This window comes from Tachysurus fulvidraco, chromosome 4 (assembly GCF_022655615.1).
Source record: "Tachysurus fulvidraco isolate hzauxx_2018 chromosome 4, HZAU_PFXX_2.0, whole genome shotgun sequence".
NCBI lineage: Eukaryota > Metazoa > Chordata > Actinopteri > Siluriformes > Bagridae > Tachysurus > Tachysurus fulvidraco.
Window position 1 is genome coordinate 24,823,709 of NC_062521.1, and position 22,803 is coordinate 24,846,511.

Consider the following 22,803-nt stretch of genomic DNA (forward strand, 5'->3'; position numbering starts at 1 on the left):
ATGGCATGCAATTTGGGGACTACTGGGGCTTTGTGTAATGCCTGTTTTTAAGATTACAGCATTCGAAATGCTTTCCCATTAATTATATAGACTGTAAAGTGCAGTGGTTTTTGTAAGCAAACTAGATAATTTTGTAGGAAAATAACACTATCGCCATGAAGAGGTTCGCAAGTAGAATATGAAGGTCATTTCTCTCTCTCTCTCTCTCTCTCTCTCTCTCTCTCTCACACACACACACACACACACACACACACACACACACACACACATAATCTTATTAATAACACATAACTTACAACATTTGGCTGACTTGAGATAACTGAGCTAAAGAACCGTGATAGCTTGGCAGTACAGGGACTTGAACACACAACCTTCTGCTTTCCGAATCAAAGCCTTAACTGCAGACCCACCACTGAGAATTGATTACACTGTTTAAATTACTTTTTTCTTTCTTTCTACTGCTCCTGTTATGGGACGCCAAAGGGGATTTGCACAGGTTTTACGCCAGATACTTTTCCCAAGACAACTCTCCGGAATACACATACAACCGAATTAACCTTGCACAAAAAATTTATGTTAAAATTAAAACATTGCACTGAATTATTACAAGTTACTTGTGTTAGATGTTGTGGATCATGAAAGTTTTGTATGAAAGATATGAAGAATGGTGTTCAAATCCCAGCATCACCAAACTGCCTCGATTTGGGCCCTTGAGCAAGACTGTACAGCTCAGTTGTGTCCTGTGTTTAGTAAAATTACTGGGTTATGTATTATTTGATACTAATTAAGATAGAATGACACTTCTTCATTGTAAATATGTTTACAGTTCTTTACTATAGATTTAACAGTACTCTACTGGTGATTTTACTATTGGTAACTTTACTCATTTTCGACGGGTTTGTCAGTAAATTACTGTAAAATCCACAATATTTTTTTGTACAGTTGTCTCCGATAGGAATTGGCAAGCAAAAAGAATTACTTTAGCACTGCATTAATACTGCACTGTATAGTGTTGTTGATAGCTTGACCTATGAGAAGTGCCATTTTTACCACCCATACATGACAGCACAACTGTCTAGGTGTCAAGGATGGTGGGTGGAATTTTACATCCAGTATGTACTGTACCCACTCGTGCAGGACACATGGGAACATGCATGGCCAATATAATAACTTTAAACTGCTCACTGACACCTAATAATGCTGACATTGTCCTCTACAATGTTTCTAGGCAAAACAGTGTTCTGGGTCACTGTGACACATGGAGCCATCATTTGTTAGCCTAAAATTAACAGCTGAATAATTTAGGGTCATGACCTTACAATACAGTATGCTTGTGATGAACACTAGGCCTTTAAGACTACAAGTGTGTTACATGAATGATTGATGGAGTTGGGTTTTGGGTGGAATCACTAATTAACAATATATTTTTAAATAAAGCTACTATCCTTTTTTTAAATCATGAACCAAATGGGAATCTTTAGGTCTGTGTTTTACTAGTTTCTCATCCCTTATGTTTTATCATTTGTCTAATTTTAACCTTGAGCAGGTCTGTCTGTTCGGGGAAACGTTGTCTCGTCTGGTATACTGACGACGATTACTGGCGTAATCCAAATAAACATTATTCGAGCACAAACTCGCTGCCATTCCTATGTAATACAAATACAGCTGTTATCAGAAATCATAGCGTAACACACAGTAATATTAAACATCTCTCAGTATCATATGATGCAGACAGTTATTTACTAATTCTGATTTTTATTGTGTACAATTAATATTTTATTTGTATTTATGTTCTAGTGTTAGCTCCTGGCAAGTCTTTACAGCATCATCTGGAGAAACACTAAGTGGACAAAATCCATTAAATGTAGGATCTCCGATTTTTGAGAAATGCTTCAGAAAACTGAGTCGGGCCGAATAATAAACAAAAATCAAAACAAAAATCAAAACAAACGTGTAGACAATGAGCAGAAAGGGGCGGGGCTTGTAAATAAGTGGCGGAGAGAGTGTTCAGTGCGCATGTGTGACTTTAGCAGAAAGCGGTTTTAACACTGACATGGAGTATAAAAACAAAGAAAGAAAGTGAAGAAAGGCTTACGATAAGACAAGAAGTAGGACGTGTTAATATAGGATCAGCTTTCCAGCGCTGGAGAGAACTGAAGGAGCAGGAAGTTGGCCACATATTCACAGATTGGAGTTTCCCGAGTCAATAACTCCTGAGCTGAACGCTGTTACTACATAAATAACACCTCCTTTCTATCGTAGTAATGTAGAGAGGCAGCTACAACCGCGTTTTGTGTAGTAACAGTGTTCAGGAGTTACTGACTCGGGAAACTCCAATCTGTGAATATGTGGCCGACTTTAGTTAAGACGCCGAGGCGCTTTTTTCCTTCTCAATAGGTGAGTAACGTTGGTTTTGCTTTGTTACACAGAACTAATATATGCCTTTGTCCTTTACATGATTATGCTTGTGTGTCATTTTTACTTGTTTGTTTATCTGCAATCGTATTGTTCTTCCCTTCAGCTATGATAAAGACACATTTCTTTCCATTAGTTGCCTGGGTTACTTATGTATGTGTGGGCGGAGCTATCAATACAGGGGTGGGACCCGTTTGGGTTAGGGGCGTGTTTGTTTTGGTGATTTCAAATGTTGACATTGGCTTTCAAAAATCGGAGATTTTAATCAGTCAGGGTGCATCTTAGCTAAGCATCTATCCCTCGGGCAGCCTGCTTATTATGTGATGACTAACAAGACGACATGGATAGTCCTGTCTTGACTAATTGATGTTAATAAAAGGGCATTGAGAAAAGTGAATTCTACACATATATGCAGTGTATACTTCATGTTGTTAATGATGATGCTTGGCTTTAAACCTCGTTAGAGTTTTATGTTGGATGTGTGTAGTAAAAAATGGTATGAATACCAATAAAGGCTGTTCAGGCTTTTAAAGGCTGACAAACATAAAAATCTTCTCTAAAATATATCAATCGGTCAATAAGGTCTTCTTCTGTGAAGTAGTGACACAGCAGTACTTGTACACTCACTGGAAAACGTTAGGGCCAAACACTGTTGCCAGGTTGAATGCAGTCATCCGGTTGTGGCACTGCTGCTGCTCCACCTGGGTGAGGAAGTGGCATAGGTAGCGCAGGATGCTGTAATGAACGTCTGGTAACTTTCGCAGGAGTTCTCGAATGTTCTTACAGAACTCATCATCTTTGGATTCTGTACATAAAAACACACAACGGCTGAGATTATAGAGATGAATGGCATGGTAAGACGTCCTCCCGCCCAAGCAATAAAAAACATTTTGAAATTTGGATGAGGAAATCAGAAAGGCTGATTCAGAGTTGCTGGGAAAATAAAGAGATCTGGGGATTTACAAGGTGTGTGTGTGTGTGTGTGTGTGTGTGTGTGTGTGTGTGTGTGTGTGTGTGTGTGTGTGTGTGTGTGTGTGTGTGGATGGGGTTGTACATGCATGTTTAATCACACTTGAGTCAGACTTTTGACAATCATAATGAGGTGTAGCACAGAAATTCAGCAACAGATTCTGTATGTGACCAAACCGGTAAATCGGAATTTCCGACTGGGACATGTCCAGTGTTCCTATTTTATTTAAAAATATATATTTCTCTTATGGGGGGGGCACGGTGGCTTAGTGGTTAGCACGTTCGCCTCACACTTCCAGGGTTGGGGGTTCGATTCCCACCTCCGCCTTGTGTGTGTGGAGTTTGCATGTTCTCCCCGTGCCTCGGGGGTTTCCTCCGGGTACTCCGGTTTCCTCCCCCGGTCCAAAGACATGCATGGTAGGTTGATTGACATCTCTGGAAAATTGTCCGTAGTGTGTGAGTGCGTGAGTTAATGAGAGTGTGTGTGTGTGCCCTGTGATGGGTTGGCACTCCGTCCAGGGTGTATCCTGCCATGATGCCCGATGACACCTGAGATAGGCACAGGCTCCCCGTGACCCGAGGTAGTTCGGATAAGCGGAAGAAAATGAATGAATGAATTTTTCTTGAATTTCTCAATGAATGCCAGAAGACATAGTCAATAAATCAGGATTTGTAACTACTCTGCCCCTCACTTGACTCATCTTCCCCTTCAGTAGCAGACTATTAGCTTAGTTGCAGCTGTTATTGTTCTACATTTTTCACAGCCAACTTCCTGCTGATTTTAACCAAACTGCGTCGATTCCCGCGCTGCAGGAAAGCATGACCGGTCAAAACCGATATCTTGCCCTGATTTCCGAGGGAAATTCCAAGATTCTGTCACATGTTTATCATTATCACTTGCACACTGAGTGGCAAGTACTGACTAGTGAAACGTTACCTGTAGCTATATATTTTGTCACATCACACAAACACAGCTTTTATGTTCGCTCCCTTTGCTGCCAGGTGCACCATCTGTGCAGGATGTTCATGCAGGCATGTGTGCGAGACAGGGAAAAAGGGAGTGAGAAGGAGAACGAGAGTGGCACTTTCAGGTCATCGGGACAGGGTGTTAAAAATAGAGTCTGAACTTCTCTTGGATACACTCTCGTGTGCACTGAGAAATAAAACACGCAGGAGTGTGCTGCTATGGCAAAACAAGGTCTCTAAAGCTTCTCTAAACGTACCTAAGGGGAATCTAATGCTAGTGTGAACATCTGTCAAACACACTAAGTCCTTTTTATGTACAGTATATGATGTTAATGAATCATCTGACATTACATCTTGCACCGACGGAAAGCCTACGATATCCTTTAATAATAATTTATTATTTTTTAACTGGCATTTTGTATTGATATCAATCATATATCAGATCGTAAACAGTGAATTCTGGTTTATTGTACTTTATTGCTGCCAGCTTTATTATGAGATTATATTAGATTATATTATTAAATTATATTAGATTATATTATTATATTATTTATTATCATATTTGACTTAAAATCAGTATCATTTTGTGTCCATAGTGATGTGCAATCTCTATCACTATTTCAGCCAGGTTACCATTCTGTAATATATCCACTGCGTCTGAGCCTAGACAAAATGGTTATTTCTTACTTCAGCTATACCCAAGGGCACTCTATCAGCAAAACAAATCTGCCCTAAATGCCTCTGAACTTCCTCAGTGGGTAAACTGAGCACTTTGTCCACTTTTCAACAATATAGACAAGCCTCTGGTGAGTGAATCTTTGTTTTGTGACTCTTTGAATCATGAGGGATGAAGTAAGTGCAAGAAAAACCTCTTTTCAATTTACAGTAATCAAATGAATATGTGACTTTCAAGAGATTAAATGTTTTAACATTTACGGAAAGGGCCTCTAGTGTCAGAGACAGGAAAGGGTTCAGGATCGAGGCGTTTGTACTTTTTGGATTCTCGGTAACAAGATATATTTTGTGGAGCAAAACTATATGAAAAAAGTGTGGGGAGAAAAGAGAGCTTTCATAACACAGTAAATGTTACAGTAAATGGTATTATAACTGAATAAACATTATGCTGTGGATGTTTTCTCTCTCTCACTCACTCATTTTCTACCGCTTTATCCGAACTTCTCAGGTCACGGGGAGCCTGTGCCTATCTCAGGCGTCATCGGGCATCAAGGTAGGATACACCCTGGACGAAGTGCCAACCCATCGCAGGGCACACACACACTCTCATTCACTCACACACTCACACACTACGGACAATTTTCCAGAGATGAAATCAACCTACCATGCATGTCTTTGGACCGGGGGAGGAAACCGGAGTACCCGGAGAAAACCCCCGAGGCACGGGGAGAACATGCAAACTCCCCACACACAAGGCAGAATAGGGAATCGAACCCCAACCCTGGAGGTGTGAGGCAAACGTGCTAACCACTAAGTCACCGTGCCCCCCCGGATGTTTTCTAATAAATACAAAAAATGTAAGTGGAATAAAACATCTTAAGTTGAAGCCTTGTTGTTTAATATTTTGTTTCAACAGCATTTTTAAGTGTTTTATTCCTTACCAAATGTTGATTAAAATGATTTTAAGACCAGTGGTTATGGGAAACCTCTTGATCTTTTGATGGCACACACAACACACCCGAGTGACAACATCACTCCAGCGTACATGCCCAGTTCAGGTGTGATGCTGAATGAGTATGCTGCTCACCGTTATGCAGCTGAATGAGTGCGTTGTGAATGGAGGAGTGAACGAGGCCCTCAGGAAGCTCTCTCAGGTACAGCTTCAGCAAGCTGGCCACGGTGCAGACCTCAGCCTCCTGCTCGAGATCCACCTCTTCTCCCCTGTCCAGTCTCTGCTTCAGACTCTCCACGGCACGCACGCTAGCGCTCACACGGAACAAACCCTCCTGCTGCAGCCCTGACAAAATGACATGATTTTATTATTTCAACCTTTTCACTGATCATGCAGCTTCAAGCAGAGGCACTAATACACCATACTGTAATGTTTAGTGTACGACACTGTGTCATACTGCCACCCAGAGGAGGTAAAGAAGAACTGCAGCTTTCTGCAGTGAAAGAAAAACATATATTACAGCCTTATTAATCATGCGACTGAATTAAATAGCATTAAAAACTAAACCTGAGTGTTAAGATGCACTTAATGTGGAACAAGATTATATATTTTTGGAAAAAAATATAGTCAACATAATATCCTTTATAAATTATGCTCCTGAGAGTTCATTCCACATAGCAATTATAAGCAGTTGGGATTTTATTGTTGAGTTGGCGTTTGTTCAAATATTATTTGTCCCAGTTCCAGTGTTCACATCCATGGCTTCATTGTGAACTAATAACTCACTGTAAACACTACCGGTCACATTCATTTACACTAGAGCTGTTATGCGTTTGTTTATGTCCAATCGAATCTGGCATGCCCAGCATTATTTACTTTGAGATATGACTGGTCAACATAACAATATGCCCTGCCTGCCAGTTCACATATTGACAAACCGTTAATGGTCAAAGTGCAGGCTGTGAAAATCAATAAAAGGAGATGGAAAGTTTGTATTTACTGAGAAAATATATGTACTCAACAACGTGTTTTGTCTTGCAGGATGTATTTATGTTAAACTATGGTTAAAATCAGGATTAGATGATAAATGCAACAAATCTTTTTTAATGTTTGATGTCTTTGAGATTATTGTACTAAAACGCTCTTTAAAATACAAATCATTCTGTAGAGGATTTTTTTTTTTTAAATCTTGGGGCGTATATCCGTACTTCTTAAAAGCCAGTTTAGAGCTCAAATACACATGTGTGGCTATAGTCATTTCTAGAATATACTGTGCATATTATATAATATGTGATTTTCAATTTATTTGTATAGCGTAGCGCTCGAAGCAGCTTTACATAAATATGGAAACACCTCTTCAAATTAAGTTGCTATTTTATCTTTAATAGTTTTCAAGCCTGAGGTGATGGTGGTGAGGAAACACTCCCTGGGTTAAAGCTCAACTGGTTAAGGCTCTGGGTTGTTGATCAGAGGATCGGGGTTCAAGTCCCAGCACATCCAAGCTGCCACTGCTGGGCCCTTGAGCAAGGGGTGCTGTATCATAACTGCCCCTGCACTCTTACCCCAAACTCCTCAGTCGGGGTATGTGAAGAAAAGAATTCCATTGTGCTGTAATGTATATGTGGCGATAATAAAGGCTTCTGTGCCTCATTCTATGGACAGGAAATAACATCAACGTAAATAATGTCCTAATATGTGTGTAAGTTCTATGTAAATGTTTTTGTAATCCAAAAAGAATTTTATAATTCTTGCCAGGAGTTTTAAAGATGGAGATTTTCTTTGCACTCGTGTGTGTATGTTGATAAACTGCATTTAAACATACAGCTGCTTTACATATGGTGACGCCCACAAAACTCCACCAAAAGGTAAATCTAAGAGATAGCTGAAAACGCCAAAGATGACTGAATGATGAAACAGTACCAAGAATGCTGCAGTGCATTACGGACACTTTAATTCTTGGTCCTTTTACTAGAGTGCCATTACTTTTGTCTTAAACTGATAGCCTTGTCTTAATTTATGTACTTGCCTTAGATTGCTTTTTTTTAGTCAGTAATATAGACAGTTGCATTAAATATGTGAGGGTTCGTAGTAAATAAACAGTTAAGCAAAAACATGATTTCTTCAAACAGTAATAACAACTGTAATATGACCTGAGTAATATACAATATTTAATAAGCGCATGAGTGGCTTTTATCCAAAATCCACCCCTTAAACCAGACCCGGACGAGTTTAAGTTTTAAAGCTAATAATACGATCCCTAAATAATATTACTGAAGGTGCTGATGTTGGTGAAAAAGGATCTTAAGACCTGAAGGAAAATGAAAGGCACTATATAAATGCAGCAGTGCTCAAATCAAATCAAATCTAATTTTATTTGTCACATGCACACACATACAGGGTACGACAGTGCAGTGAAATTCTTTTTGCACCTGGAGATAGGAGATAGATAAATAAGAAAGTATAAACTATATAAAAACTATATAAAATATGTAAATATATGTGGAAAAATAATGTATATACATAAATATACATATACATTTAATGATTGTCCTTAAGTGCTGATGGTTTATATTTTGTATTCGATATTTTGTATACAAATTTAAATCAAACAGCATTTTAAACAACAGTTTGACTTTTACTTCCTGTTGCTTTTTTGTTTTTTGTGCATTCTCTGTATGTAAAATATCGTTCTGATTACTAATTATAAGGCCTGCCATTAGTTTAATTTATTTATTATGAATCCTCTCCACTTTACTCACCATGCTGTCTGAGATACTCCACCATGCTCCTCAACACAAAGGGCACGCCGTCCTTCACCAAACCCATTTTGCTGAGCTCCATCAAGCACACGCCGAACACCCTCTGACCTTTCCTCTGACTATCTCCAGTGGTGGCAGAAGTCGGCAGATTCTTCAGCGCCGGCAGCTGGACCATCTTCTTCATGTCCTGCCTGATCTTGATCTGCACAGATGTTTTGTTGTGCTTAGAGAAACACAAGAGAGGAGAAAAATTAACCACGGGCACGGCTGTCCTCGGCCACATCATCGCAATTCCTGCGCTCCGGATCGCTCTCTTGTGAGCCTCTACAGGGACGTAAGGCTGTGTCTAATGTGACAAAACAGAGAACACCGTGGCTTAGAGAGCGAAGGGAGTGAGCTAGTTCCAGCAGGGACACCCAGGTCTGGTTGCTGTGCACCTGTAGCTAAGGGAGTCGGCTAAAGCAAGCAAAGAATTATCTTAAGGAAAGAGAGGTGACAGCTACAGCGAGCATGGACTTATCACACCGAAATGACAGCTGACTGAGCTTTTATGGACAGAGTAATCATGCCATTTGGGAATATTCCCTTTGGGGAATACATAATTTTTCTTTCTTTCTTTCTTTCTTTCTTTCTTTATTTTTTTAATATAACCTGCCTAAAACACAGGCCTGTGAAAATGATCCTCCAGGTAGAACAATGAACAATTGGCTTTCTTAGGAAGCAATAAGTGAACTACTGAAGCAAGAAAAGGTCAAATCCCTGCAAAGTTGCCACTTGATTGTATACAATTACATTTACATCATGTGCAAATATACCCAAATACAGGGGCACTTTCTTTTGTATACAATTACTGACTGTAGCCCTTATATACTCTTATATATATTGCATTCATGTATTCATAAATTGTCGACTCCTTTTTTACCAGATCGATCAATGAAAAGCTACGACTACTGACCAGACATGATCCGTCGGATGTTGGCTGTGTACTGTAGCGTTAAACATTCAAAAACAACTTCAGAGCTGTTTTATGGGGTCTTATGATGGTCTTAAATTCATAAATACATATAGTAACATTTTTAGTTTGGTACAATTTAATGTTATGAACCATGCCTTCACCAGCCTAAAATGTATTTCTCCTTAAATGAAAAATAAAAAACAGGAAGTTTGTCACGTTAAGGAGAAGTGCAAAGGTCTCTGACACCTTCAGGAAGAGCATCACCATATCAGCAATCATTCATTCACCAACACATTTTAAATCTGTTCATCTGTTAGTTGTTGGTATAGAAACAATAACGTTGGCAAAACAAGACCAAGCACGTTAATATAAAGCTATGATCTAAATTCTAATTGGTTTTCTGTAAGTCCTGCTATAATAGAAATTCGGTAAGACTTGCATGCATCATCCTGCACTTATACTGGATTTAATACTTACTTTAATATGAACTAATGATGAGCTAAGGCATGTACTAATCATGAACTAATGAAGAGCTAAACTTACATATGACATGAATCTTTAATGAATTCATGCACGATTAACGACCACCTTTAGTACACGTTAGTACATGGTTGTTAATTAGTGTAATAATTAACATGTAGGAGTAAAATACATCAAACATGATCTAAAGAAAGAATATGAACGTGCATAGACATTTTAACAACTAGTTCGGAATCGGTACATGCCTTAAAGCATCACTAAGGCACCATTCATGTATTAGTGCACGATTATACATTATGTTCTGTTATTGTAGCATTAACAGATTTTATTATAATTTTTTTTTGATGCATTCTTTTGTTGAAAAGTTGTGCTGAACATATGAGGTATGATAGTGATGTGCTAACAGTGCCCTAGGTTCAGTTAAACATTATATCCTATACAGATATTATGTCCTATATTAAAGTGTCCTAGATGTCAGACGAACTGATACACTCGCAGTTCTGAAACTTACGAGACTGATGGTATTCTTAATATGTGCCCTAGTGAACCAGGATCGATTTATTCATTAATAAAGACTCAAAACCACTGGATAAAGGTTTCTGCCAAATACTGTAAATATAAATGTAATGTCAGTCCACTCACAACATTGACAACACAAAATACAGCATATACACAACAAAAGAAATCCCCAGATGAGATCTGATAAGAAAATATATGGAATGCAGAAAAGAAAAAAGGTCAGCATTTTAAAATAGTATACAGGATATTTATGTTTTCATTTGTCTTCAGTAAGTGTTTTATCCTGATCAGGCTCATGCTGAATCTGGAGTCTGTCCCAGTTACGCTGGCTGAGATGCTAGAATACACTTTAGAATGGAAACTGGTCCATAGCAGGGCAGCATGCACACACACACACACACACACACACACACACACACACACACACACACACACACACACACACACACACACATGCATACACACACACACACATGCACACACACGCACGCACACACATGCACACGCACACGCGCACGCACGCACGCATACACACATGCATACACACACACACGCACACACACACATGCGCACACACTAACACACACACACACACACACACACACACACACACACACACACACACACACACACATACATACATATATACACACACACGCATACACACACGTACACACACACAAAAGCATGCGCACGCTCGCACGCACGCACACACACACACACACACACACACACACACACACACACGCACGCACACACAAACACACAAGCATGCGCACACACACACACACACACACACACACACACACACACACACACAAAACCAGGAATTTACACTTAAATATTCAAACATTTCCGCCAAATGAAAAATAATAAGATTTGTTCATTCTGACGTTTCATTTAGAAAAGCCACAAACCTGGAATTAGCCTGTTAGCTCCTGTTTGTGTTTGCTATTTAAAGGTGTTAAAAATCCCCACGTTTTAACTCGTGACATCCTTCACGGTCCTTTCTGGAGTTATTACCCGGCTTCGAGTCATAATAAAGCCTTTATAAGCGAAACAGCGCACATAATAATCTATATATTTAAAAAAAAAAAAAAAAAAACACGTTTTACTACTGAGTTTTTAGCTGGATGCTATCACGCGCTGTCCAGCGGCTTCCATGGCAACGGTGCGATTTACTTTGGATCATCAGGCTTTCATGTGCCGCTTTAAAGGTACCTAAAACAGCACGCGCGCACTCACACCTATATGATGTTTAGAGTTTAGGGGATTATTATTATTGTTGTTGTTGTTGTTGTTGTTGTTGTTGTAATGGAACAAGACGTCAAATTGCATGTCTGCAGATTCCTCACAAATGTACTCTGATCAAAGGCTCTATCATTTCATATAGACGCAGTGGCTCCCCAAAACCACACAGACACAAAATTCCTTTCATGACTCATTGTATAATTATCATTTTGTATATTTAAGTCATTTTGTATGATGACAACCACCTTGAGTTAAAAACAAGCTTTCAGTCAATTAACTCCTTCGACTCCAAGCTATAAACCCTAAACCATACGCTTTAAAATTCTGATTCCAAAATCGATAGGCAATCAAATTGTCTTGACTCCTTGCAAATTGAAACAAAGCTTCAAATGGATCTACAGAGCATGAACCTGGAAGGTCAAGGAGATATGTTAAGCACTTAAGAAATAATGTTATCGCTATTGTGCTCATTAAATGTTAAATCAGAAGCAAGCGGTCAGGATTAAATGATTGTAGTCTGTAGATCCTGAGACGCAGCATGAATTTCTAACAAAAAAGCTAAAGCAAAGAGATGGAATATTGCACTTTGGTACAAATAACATTAAACACTAAATATACTAACTGAATGCTAACTCTGAGATGATTTTTTTCTATGCAGTGCAGAAGCCTCCTCATAAGTACATAACTGACTCACAAACCATTGTTTAGTTACATTTAGGAAACTAACCACTCACCAGGCATTTCCTTGACAATGCTCTTTAATTACTAATGGCCCTTTCTCCATTGTTTCCGATAGACGTGTCGATTGCTCTACCGTTCCTCCCCCACCTGCTGTGAAAACTCAAACCTCCTTTACCAGCTGCTCCTGACATGCCTGATCTCTCACACTGAGCTGACTCAAACAGATGACTAGTGCTACCACCATGTCTTAATCATCTATCCAAACAAACAAACAAACAAACAAAAGCATTGTGGGAATTCTGTACCTTTTTGTTATATCATTTTTAATCATACATTGTCAAAGATTATAATTACGTTACGTTATGATTGACATTTATGCTTATCGAGCTGTACATTAAGTCCATTCTATGTATGTAGCCTGTTAATTAAGCCAAGACTCGACATATAATTAGAGATGCCAATCAGCCTACAGCACGTCTTTGGACTGGGGGACGATACCGGAGTAAGTACCTGAAGAAAACCCCTGAAGCACACGGAGAATATGCAAACTCCATGTACACATAATGGCGGCAGGAATCAAAATCCCAACCCCAATGATGTGAGGCAGATGTTCTAACCTCTAAATGTTGAAACCTGACTATTATTGAGATTGTTGTAATGAGCTGCATCTGAAATTTTAAATTCTGACCTTGCATACAAAGGTATTCAATAAACTAGGAATTTCAGTAAGCCGAACAGGCTAAACAGACATTTAGTAGCTTTGAAGGCTACCTTCAAAGCTACTAAATGTCTGTTTAGCCTGTTTATTGACTTTTATTGACTATTAAGCGTTTTAACGATAACAGAGTAATATTTAGAACATTACTCGGTTAGCGTTAATACGCTTAATAGTCAATAAGTATGTTATTTGTGACTCAACAGCAGTTTATTTAATCGTGTATCACATTATGAAAAAGCTTTTCTTATTTCACTAGTGATGTTAGTATTGTATCAAAATACAGCATTTGACAGACGTCCTCATGCAGAACGACATACATTTTTATCTCATTTCATACAACTGACAGCAGTTGAGGGTTAAGGGCCTTGCTCAAGGGCCAAATAGAGGCAGCTTGGTGGACCCGAGGGTTTGACTTTAATATAATTCTGCTTTTGTGGAATTGCCCTGAATTTGAATACAACATGACACATAACAATACTATAATGAATTAAAAAGTACAGCATGCCAATCTCTGACAAAATTTATTGTCTTAATGACTTCAAAAGTCACAAACAGAGAGGCTGGTGATATAAATGAGTAAAATGCTAAGAGGAACCAGCTTGTTTCACGAACACTTCAAAAGTATTTAGAAATAGATAAAAAAAAATACCAATAGATCATTCTTTAATAAGTGAAAAAGTGCTGTATTGATGTATAAGCAATCTAATTGGATAATAATCAACGATGTGTGGTGTGATGTAGAACGACAGCTATAACAGTTCATAGATAACACAGTATATAGATTTCATGGCTGTTTTTTGTGAACCTCATATTGACATGCATTTGAGCGTGTACTTTGTAACCAGCACGTTATGGGATCTCAAGTGCTATACAAAATGTGAAAAACAGTGCAATACAAAGACTTTTCAGTTTCACATGAACTCATATGAACTACTGACCAGAAGGTTGGTGATGAACTCAAACCCCAGGACTGCCAGAGAATTACAGACGCACCCTACGATAGTCGCACCCTACAGCTGACTCCTCTTAAATCTGTCCTCGGATAAAGCTGTGTTTTATCTGAGATTTTGTAAAGTTGGGATCAGTGCCCATACTTTTCTACTCTGCATGAGTGTCTGCAAGTCTCAGCATGATCTTTCTATCTTTTTTTTCATTCTTAATTTCCCTCTTTCTTTCTGTGTGGCCTGGGGAGCAACTGTTTCAAACTGTGTTGGAGTTCAGAAGACCACCAGTAACAGCTGCACTTGAGAGAACATGATATGTTCATGCCTCCATAATGGGCTTCAACCACCTACAACAGGACAGCTTTACTACCAAACGTCCTTACTTTTTTTCTTCCATGAACACACAATGACTGGATGTTTGGAGTGTGTGTTTTTAAAGCTCTGCATGGCCTCTTCTCTCACATTTGCAGAAAAACATTTGCACATAAGACTAGAATGAGAAAAATTCAAATGTGAAGTTTTTAGGAAAAAAATATCCCTTCTTAACTTAGATTGTTGCTGGTGTGTCCAAGTGAATGCAAGAGAAGTTTTCCAGCAGAGACCATGAGGGAAAAACTGACCACATTGAGCAAACTGTCTTTGCCCAAAGTCTTTAGGATGACAGCCAAGAAAAGTGCACATACACAAATTCTCTCCCTCACACACACTTAGAGATGCACATTGCATACGGAGTTACTTTGGACTTTTCGTTGGACAGTTTTTTTTACTATTAAACAAACTATAACATCTTTCTAAACTTTTGCCCCGAAAAAGCCCCTCTTGGAAATAAAAGTCTGTCTTCAAAGCTCTGACTTTCTGCCTTAAAAGGAGCTTCTGGCCTGTTGTTTTTTTTGTACTTACACAGATGGTGAGTGCTCCTGCCCCCATTCTCTCACTTCTTCTAGGTGGAAGCTTTAAAGAAAGAGGGATGAATTCCTAAAAAATCCCTCCTTCTTTTCTCAAGCAGGTCAAAGAAACATTCCAGAACAAAGCCCAAAGCCAAGAACCACGAATTCAGTCCATCCGTCGTCCATTTGTAGTCATGTGCGGAAGTCTTACAAAGTGTGGACTGAGTCAGAGACAGAGGGGAGTCCCTCAAGTCAGCCTCCTTCTCTGAAAACCTCTACACAGATTAGAGCCTCCTCTAGAACTGAAATCTGAGCTCTGCACTCCAATTGGCTGGCTAGATAAGTCATGTGACCAGAATGTGTCTTTGCCTGGGGGTGAAGTGCTGCAGACTCAACATGTGCCTTTATTCATGTTGCCTATTCACAGTTCAGTGCTGGGGATCACTTAAATATTCTGTTTAAGGGTGAAATAACTCCTTAAAACTCTGTAAATATTGTAACTGTGGCACAATTTACAGTATGGATATAATCTATTACACTATTACATTTCAGGCATTGAGCTAAATGTTTCTGTTTTAAACAAGTTTAAAGGTCAGCTTTTCCAAAGAGATAGATAGATAGATAGATAGATAGATAGATAGATAGATAGATAGATAGATAGATAGATAGATAGATAGATAGATAGATAGATAGATAGATAGATGTTTCTGTTTTAAACAAGTTAAAAGGTCAGCTTTTTAATTTCCAAAAAGATAGATAGATAGATAGATAGATAGATAGATAGATAGATAGATAGATAGATAGATAGATAGATAGATAGATAGATAGATAGATAGATAGATAGATAGATAGACAAACTTATAAATCTAATAATTTTAATAAGTAAAGAAAATGAATAAATAACCTAAACAAGGCTCTTAACCTCCATGGTTCTTGGACCCTCAGCATATCATTCAGAGCATGTGGTAGACATCCTTTTCATTTTATACGCAACTGAGCAATTGATTATCACTAAATACCTTTCTGGATCTTGACATAGACAAAAAAAATTATGGTTAAAGTCAAGTCACTTTTATTGTCACATCACCAAGGCACGTGCTGACTTGACTTGCCTCATTTTGAACTAATATTTCACTACTAATAATTTATTTGGATCTTAGGAATAATATGACTCAAGTGCGTCTTCATCTCACTGCAGTTTGTTTCCTGTATATAACTTTGTATGTGACAATAAAACTTGAATCCCAACCTCTACCAATACATCTGGATCATCTAAGATGCTCATATCACAACTTATTCAGTGATTAATTAAACACACTCTGATTTATATTACCAAACGATATGAGCAAATTATAATTTATTTTAATAAAATGAATAAATTAAGTGTTTAAATTTAAAGGAAAACATATTCCATTGTTTTGTATATGTATAACATTGACAGTGATGTTGAAATATTTAATACATTATACTGAGCATGCAGGAGGAGGATAACTTGCTATACTGATTATATAACCGAATCATATAAGCTATTAAATTATTATATACGAGGCTATTGTTGTTGTGTCTGCACATAAAAAATATAAAATAATAATAATTAAGAATTATTATTTCCTGACATCATGAGTGACTGAATAAAGCACCGTCCTGTGATTGCAATATTATCACCATCTTTCTTTCTGTGTCTAGTTCCACCATATTGTCCAGTAATGGCTTGTGGCAAAGAAAAAGAAAAACGCAAAGTAAAAAATAGGTGCAGATTAAAGACTAGAATCAAGAGTCTTTTTTTTCAGGACAGGACTTAAGCAGCTGGAGTGTTTTCGTAGATGTATCTCTTGATATTGTCTTCTATCCAGTGGTTAAAGGCTGAGACTCGAGTGAACACTGACGGCTTTTTGTCCACGATACAGCCACGTGCACCGAAGCTCACCACACCGTGCACCTCCCAAAGAGAGCCGGTGTCAGCTGATTTGCAGACGAATGGCCCACCTGAGTCTCCCTGATCGAGGAAAAAAGGGACGGAGAATTGGTGGCAAAAAATGATTAAAAAAAAGCATAACATATAACTAGTAATCAACATTTAGGTTATAAATTGTAGCTCATTTTCTGCTCATTACTGAGTGCAAAATAGTTACAGTAGATGGCTTTAAAAACTGATCACAATGGTCTGAACAAGACTCCATGGAATTTCATTAAAATAAAATGCCATAATTTGGACCCACTAGTTTAATTAGATGAGGCCATGTGGGTATAATGAATCCGTGGCCACAAATAATTCAGTGTTTTATGTAACAGTGCAATTATGAGTGAGAGTGAGAGCTTATGTAAGTGCACAAGGCCCCATGAGACTCAGCCTGTCTGTCAACCATTTGTATTTTACAGCCTCAGGTATTACATCACGAAGCCTACACCATTTCTCCAGTGATGCTGCAGTATTTCTTGGTTATACTGAAACATGACTGAAATAGAACAGCTCCAAACACTGCTGTATTTCTCCCCTTATATTTAAAAACCCATTTTAATTCAACTTCTAATTTACCTGCATTTTTAGTAGCGTTTAGTATTTAATAGTAACAGTAACTACAAATGCAGTAGCAGATGTGTATTGAACTAAACATATAGTGCATATTCATTTCCTCCTGTCCCCTCACATACCTGGCAGGCAGATTTAAGCTCATCAGGTGACTCGTACCCTGCACAGACCATCGAAGGTCTCACGCTGTCCCACCAGTACATTGGTTTACTGCAAGTCTCATAGGAGACAATAGGAAGAGGAGCTTGGTTCAGCTTCTTAGCCACCACAGGAAGAATACCGCCTGCAAGACAAATACGGCTTTATTAAAAGCCAATTGTTTATTCCTTTTACAATAATAATGACAGTTTCAGAGAAATTTGAGACCTTTTTCATCTCCCCAGCCAGTGACATAGCAGAAGTGACCAGCAGGCATTAGGGACTCAGGTTTAGGCAGACACACAGGACTGATCTCTCGGGTCATGGACACAGGCTTGGCCAGTCGCACCAGGGCAATGTCATTCGAGACGTCACTGATCTGGGGGTAGACAAAATCCTTGTGCGATATGATAGCATCCACAGGAACACACACTTCTGGGAGGTCATCCATACTGTCGTTCATGTGGTGTTTCCCAAAACACATCTGCCATGACTTAGGGTCTGATAGTCTGAACAGATTAAAAGGAGAGGATTTTGGAAGGATGGATAGGTTGATGAAAAAAGGAATAGTTTGATGAGTGGGTTGATGGATGGATGGATGGATGGATGGTATGTTTGACGGCTAGGTGTTGGATTTATCGAAGCATGAATCAAAAATGGATAGATACGTTGGTTGAAGAATGGATGGATAAGTAGATTGACATGGTGGAAGATGTATGGATGGGTGGATGAAATGGGTCATGAGTGAATCGGTTGACAGGTAGATGGAATTGATGGTGGAATGATGGATTCAAAGGCTGGTGGAATGGGGATGCATGTATGGATCGACATATGATAGGTAAATGGGTTAGTTGATGGATGGATGGATGGATGGATGCATGCAAAAGTTCTTTGATGAGCTAATAGCTGGATTGATATGATAATGGATGAATGAATGGATGGTGTGATTAAAGGGGTGATGGAGGAATTAATGGATTGGTGGACTGGTGAATGTATGGTTGATAGATGGATGTATTAACTCAAACATTTCTAGACACTGAGCAAAGTTATGTTTTCTCTATATGCTTCCATTTAGGGATTTGAACTGTGTGTGTGTGTGTGTGTGTGTGTGTGTGTGTGTGTGTGTGTGTGTGTGTGTGTGTGTGTGTGTGTGTGTGTGTGTGTGTGTGTGTTTTCTTACTGCATGAAACAGTGGGCAGCAGTCAGGACCCATTCCTTATGGATCAATGATCCACCACAAGCATGTTGGAAAGGCAAAGCAGCAAGTTGTTTGACCTGACAGAGACACACAAGCACATACATGACTCTTAGTAAATTCAGAAAGCTAGCCAATAGTGAGTCTCCATGTCTCATCCTCCGTTCTCACCTGCATAGACACTTGCCATGGCCAGGAATGAGGTACAGCCTCCATTCCGTTCACAATCCTCATCACTGGGGTCACTGGAGCCACTGCTGGAGTCCCACAATCCGCAGGCCAGTCTGTGAGGAAAGAAAATTAATTGTAGAACATATCAGAACATATAAATCCAAATGTGTAAGGAGTGCTAATTTAACCTGCTTGTCTTGCTCATACATTCAATACTTCATATGCCAGGTAAGTTTTAAAAGTCTATCGTTATTACAATTCTTGAGGGATTTCTGTGTACCAGCCCAGATTCTTTATGTACAGAAAGTGTTGCAACATTTCTGACATCTGGTATGAAGACAAGCTATTGGCAATAAATAAATAAATAAATAAATAAATAAATAAATAAATAAATAAATAAATAAATAGTCTGCTCCTAAACCTGAGCAAATTCCAGATCCAGTAAATTGCTTAACAATATATATGTATCTTCTCTCACTCACTCACTCATCTTCTACCGCTTATCCGAACTACCTCGGGTCACGGGGAGCCTGTGCCTATCTCAGGCGTCATCGGGCATCAAGGCAGGATACATATGTATCTTTTAAATGCTATATTTATTCGAACTCCTACATTAACTGTTATGTTTTTCTTTTATTCCACTAATTTATAAAAATTATCCATTTACATTTACATCCAGTTACATTTAATGTCGTGCAATATTCACAATACAGGACAATTCCGGTCTCAAGTCTCTAGTCTCAGGCCTCTATCTTGATAATTTAATCAAAAAAAATATTAAATTAATAATTTAATTTAATTTTACTAATAAAACACCAAGCGAAAAGTCATTTGAAATGAAGACTTTCCCATGCTGGAAAACTTACAGCTCATTCCTTATTTTTAAAGCTGTTACACAAGAAATAGTTTTGTACGAGCTTTGAATATCAAGCTTGAAGGACTGGAAAAATATCCGTGGTGCAAAATGATATAAAAGTTACTCACCGATCTTCACGTTGTCCCACGGGTTGGGTGGCAGAGGTGGCAGGGTGGGAAACACATTGGGATCAGTGGTCCAGTAACCACGGAAACCCTTCTCTTGGCTTGCATCATTGGTGAGGAAGCGCACAGTGGCTTTGTCTCCAGCGACAGTAAGATTGGGAAGTGTAAATCCGCAGAACTGCCCTGGACGAGGGAGAATTCCCAAAACAAGGATTTAAAAAAGTCAGGTCCAGTTTTGACCAGCAGATGGCACTTAACATTGCTGAAGGTGATTTTCCAGCTACTGTGAAGGGTTTTTACTGTGCAATATATAGCTATGATGTATAGCTACAGAAACATGGACATGGAAAGATTACTATGCTTTAGTGACCTTCCTGTTTGAGTGAGTTTTGTTCTTGTGATATTCACAATTATGCATCTGATCTAACCTTGTGACTTCCCAGCTGCATCAAAGACCTCCACAAAGTCCACACACTTGCCCAGGATGTTAACTGCTTGCACCTCAAAGTGTGTGAAGACTATGTGGAGGTTCTTGGATGATGGACTGGAGATGCTCCACGTGCAGGCGATTTGGTTTGGATAGTTATCAGGCCAGTTTGGGGACACTAGCTCCCCCTGCTGGCCAGTGAAATCTCCACTACAGCCAACTACATCCAGAGAGGAAAGAAGAGAGCGGATAATGGAAAGGTTTGTCTTGTATACATGGATTATGTGAATATGTGCCATGTGTGTGACTTACTGATATCAGTCAGGTTCACGGCTTTCCATGTGGCATTGAAGCCAGTGTCCACAACTCTGTTATTGCTGGAGAAACGGACAGTCAGCATGTCTCCAGCAGAAACCACATCTCCTGGAGGAGATGCACTGCAGTGTGTTCCTGTAGCAGAAAATACAACAATTTATAAGAAGCTCCATTGTGGCATTTAAGTGCACATGGAGTTTACGCATAATTCTACGTTAATGAACATGTACTTGGGAATCTTTGTGAACAGTACATAACGATGGAATTTTTTTTATTATAGCTGAAGAAATATCTAGTTTCACAGCCCTTAAATAATATTACAGCTTCACAGGTAATCCAGAACTCAGATACTATAATGACTTAAATTTTACTCAAATGCATGGTGGTTATTTTTTAAGAAGTGGGCACTAAATTAATATAGTATTATACACGTTAATATTAGCATAAAATATCTTAAATTGAACAGCATTGACTCATTAAAAAATAAAAAAAATATTATCTCAACAACACCATATTCAGACCCTGATGTAGGAATGTTTTAATTTTTATTACATTCTTAATCTAGTTTTTTGACAACCATCATTTCTTTTTAATATTAAATATTTTAGGTATTTATTTATTTGCAGAAATATTTTTTGCATGTTGATTGTACATTGTTTATTCTGTGTTTATGATTTAAATTGACCTTATTGTAATTTATTAAAAAATGTCAACATATAAAATAAAATTAATCATTAATAAATAAACAGTATAAATAATTGATTCAAATGAATAAATTACTAATGAATCATTATATTGCGCACTATTATGTTAATGTAATTGTTATTTTATATCTATGTCTAAATTTCTTGAGCTTTTCCTTATATTTTATATGCATATAATTTTCTCTTATCTTATATCTACATTTATTGGAAACCTCTTTAGAACATTTATAATAAATGAATATTCTCTATGACCCCCGGCATACCCAGAGGGCTGAGGTGGTCCGAGATGGAGACACTGTCGCTGAGGCACATCTGGCTCTCCTCTAGTGAGAACGAGTCAAAGTGAAGGTGCACGCGTTTGCCTGGAGCCACACGGATGTTCCAGATGCATTTGGCACCGTTGTCATAACTCTCAGGGTAATTCACTGAAGCCAAAACACCTGCAGTGCCAGTCTGCTCCTTTAGTCCACCACAACCAGAGGCTATAAAACAACAGCAATAAGCAGAAGAGAAAAAGACAGAAAGAGCGGTCATTAAATGTTAACTACTAAACCGGGTAATTAAAGGGAGAAAACAAAATAAGGCAACAGAATAATCTTTTTTTGAATTCTTGATTCTGATTGGTCAGAAAATGGTGATTTGTCTGTTGATAAGCGAAAGATTAGCTGACAGGCGCTTTTCTACAAAAGACATGTTCATGTGATTGTGTTCGTATTAGTGTATTGTTGAGTGGAGGATTTTGGGTAAGCACAAATAATGGGTTTTCCAGCCTGTATCTTTGACATGCAAACATGGAATTATGGAAGCTAGCGAACGGCTTTTAATTTAGCTAGCTGAATATTTTATATGGAATGAATATAGTAATTTTTTAAAAACTTTAATAATGAATGAACTTGGGGCATAGAAGCCTTTATAATCAGCACATTATACATTACAGGACACTAGAATTCTTTTCTTCAGATTTTCCAAATTTGGAGGTTGGGGTCAGAGCACAGGGGCAGCTATGATACAGCACCCCGGAGCAGCAAGGATTAAGGCCCTTGCTCAATTGCCCAACAGTGGCCCCCTTGCAGTGCTGGGACTTGAACCCCAAGTTTCCGAACAACAACCCAGAGCCTTAGCCACTTGAGTCATCGCTTTTCTTTGGTGGGAAAAAACCCCAAAAACAAAC

General features: G+C 38.5%; 2 protein-coding genes across 6 annotated transcripts in view; both read right to left on the reverse strand.

Moving 5' to 3' along the window:
* fam13a (family with sequence similarity 13 member A) overlaps positions 1–16,110 on the reverse strand; it is a 64,209-nt gene extending 48,099 nt beyond the window's left edge. For 4 of the 5 annotated variants that reach the window (XM_047812143.1, XM_047812144.1, XM_027145882.2 and 1 more), the window contains exons 1-4: positions 15,185–16,110; positions 8,737–8,959; positions 6,113–6,322; positions 3,043–3,220 (exon numbers count right to left, since the gene is read on the reverse strand). In XM_047812143.1, the coding sequence (XP_047668099.1) occupies positions 3,043–3,220; positions 6,113–6,322; positions 8,737–8,959; positions 15,185–15,211 (638 nt within the window). In that variant the 5' untranslated portion in view covers positions 15,212–16,110. Of the gene's footprint in view, positions 1–3,042; positions 3,221–6,112; positions 6,323–8,736; positions 9,035–15,184 lie in introns of those variants that run through there. The other variant, XM_027145877.2, reaches the window with a different exon arrangement.
* Positions 16,111–16,513: 403 nt separating this feature from the next.
* The window catches only part of zgc:154142 (uncharacterized protein LOC555481 homolog), a 45,111-nt gene continuing 38,821 nt past the window's right edge, over positions 16,514–22,803 (reverse strand). Inside the window, exons 17-25 of the mRNA XM_027146066.2 lie at positions 21,896–22,114; positions 20,926–21,063; positions 20,615–20,833; positions 20,190–20,369; positions 19,206–19,318; positions 19,020–19,114; positions 18,068–18,348; positions 17,824–17,984; positions 16,514–17,167 (exon numbers count right to left, since the gene is read on the reverse strand). Of these exons, the coding sequence (XP_027001867.2) occupies positions 16,970–17,167; positions 17,824–17,984; positions 18,068–18,348; positions 19,020–19,114; positions 19,206–19,318; positions 20,190–20,369; positions 20,615–20,833; positions 20,926–21,063; positions 21,896–22,114 (1,604 nt within the window). The 3' untranslated portion in view covers positions 16,514–16,969. The remainder of the gene's footprint in view (positions 17,168–17,823; positions 17,985–18,067; positions 18,349–19,019; positions 19,115–19,205; positions 19,319–20,189; positions 20,370–20,614; positions 20,834–20,925; positions 21,064–21,895; positions 22,115–22,803) is intronic.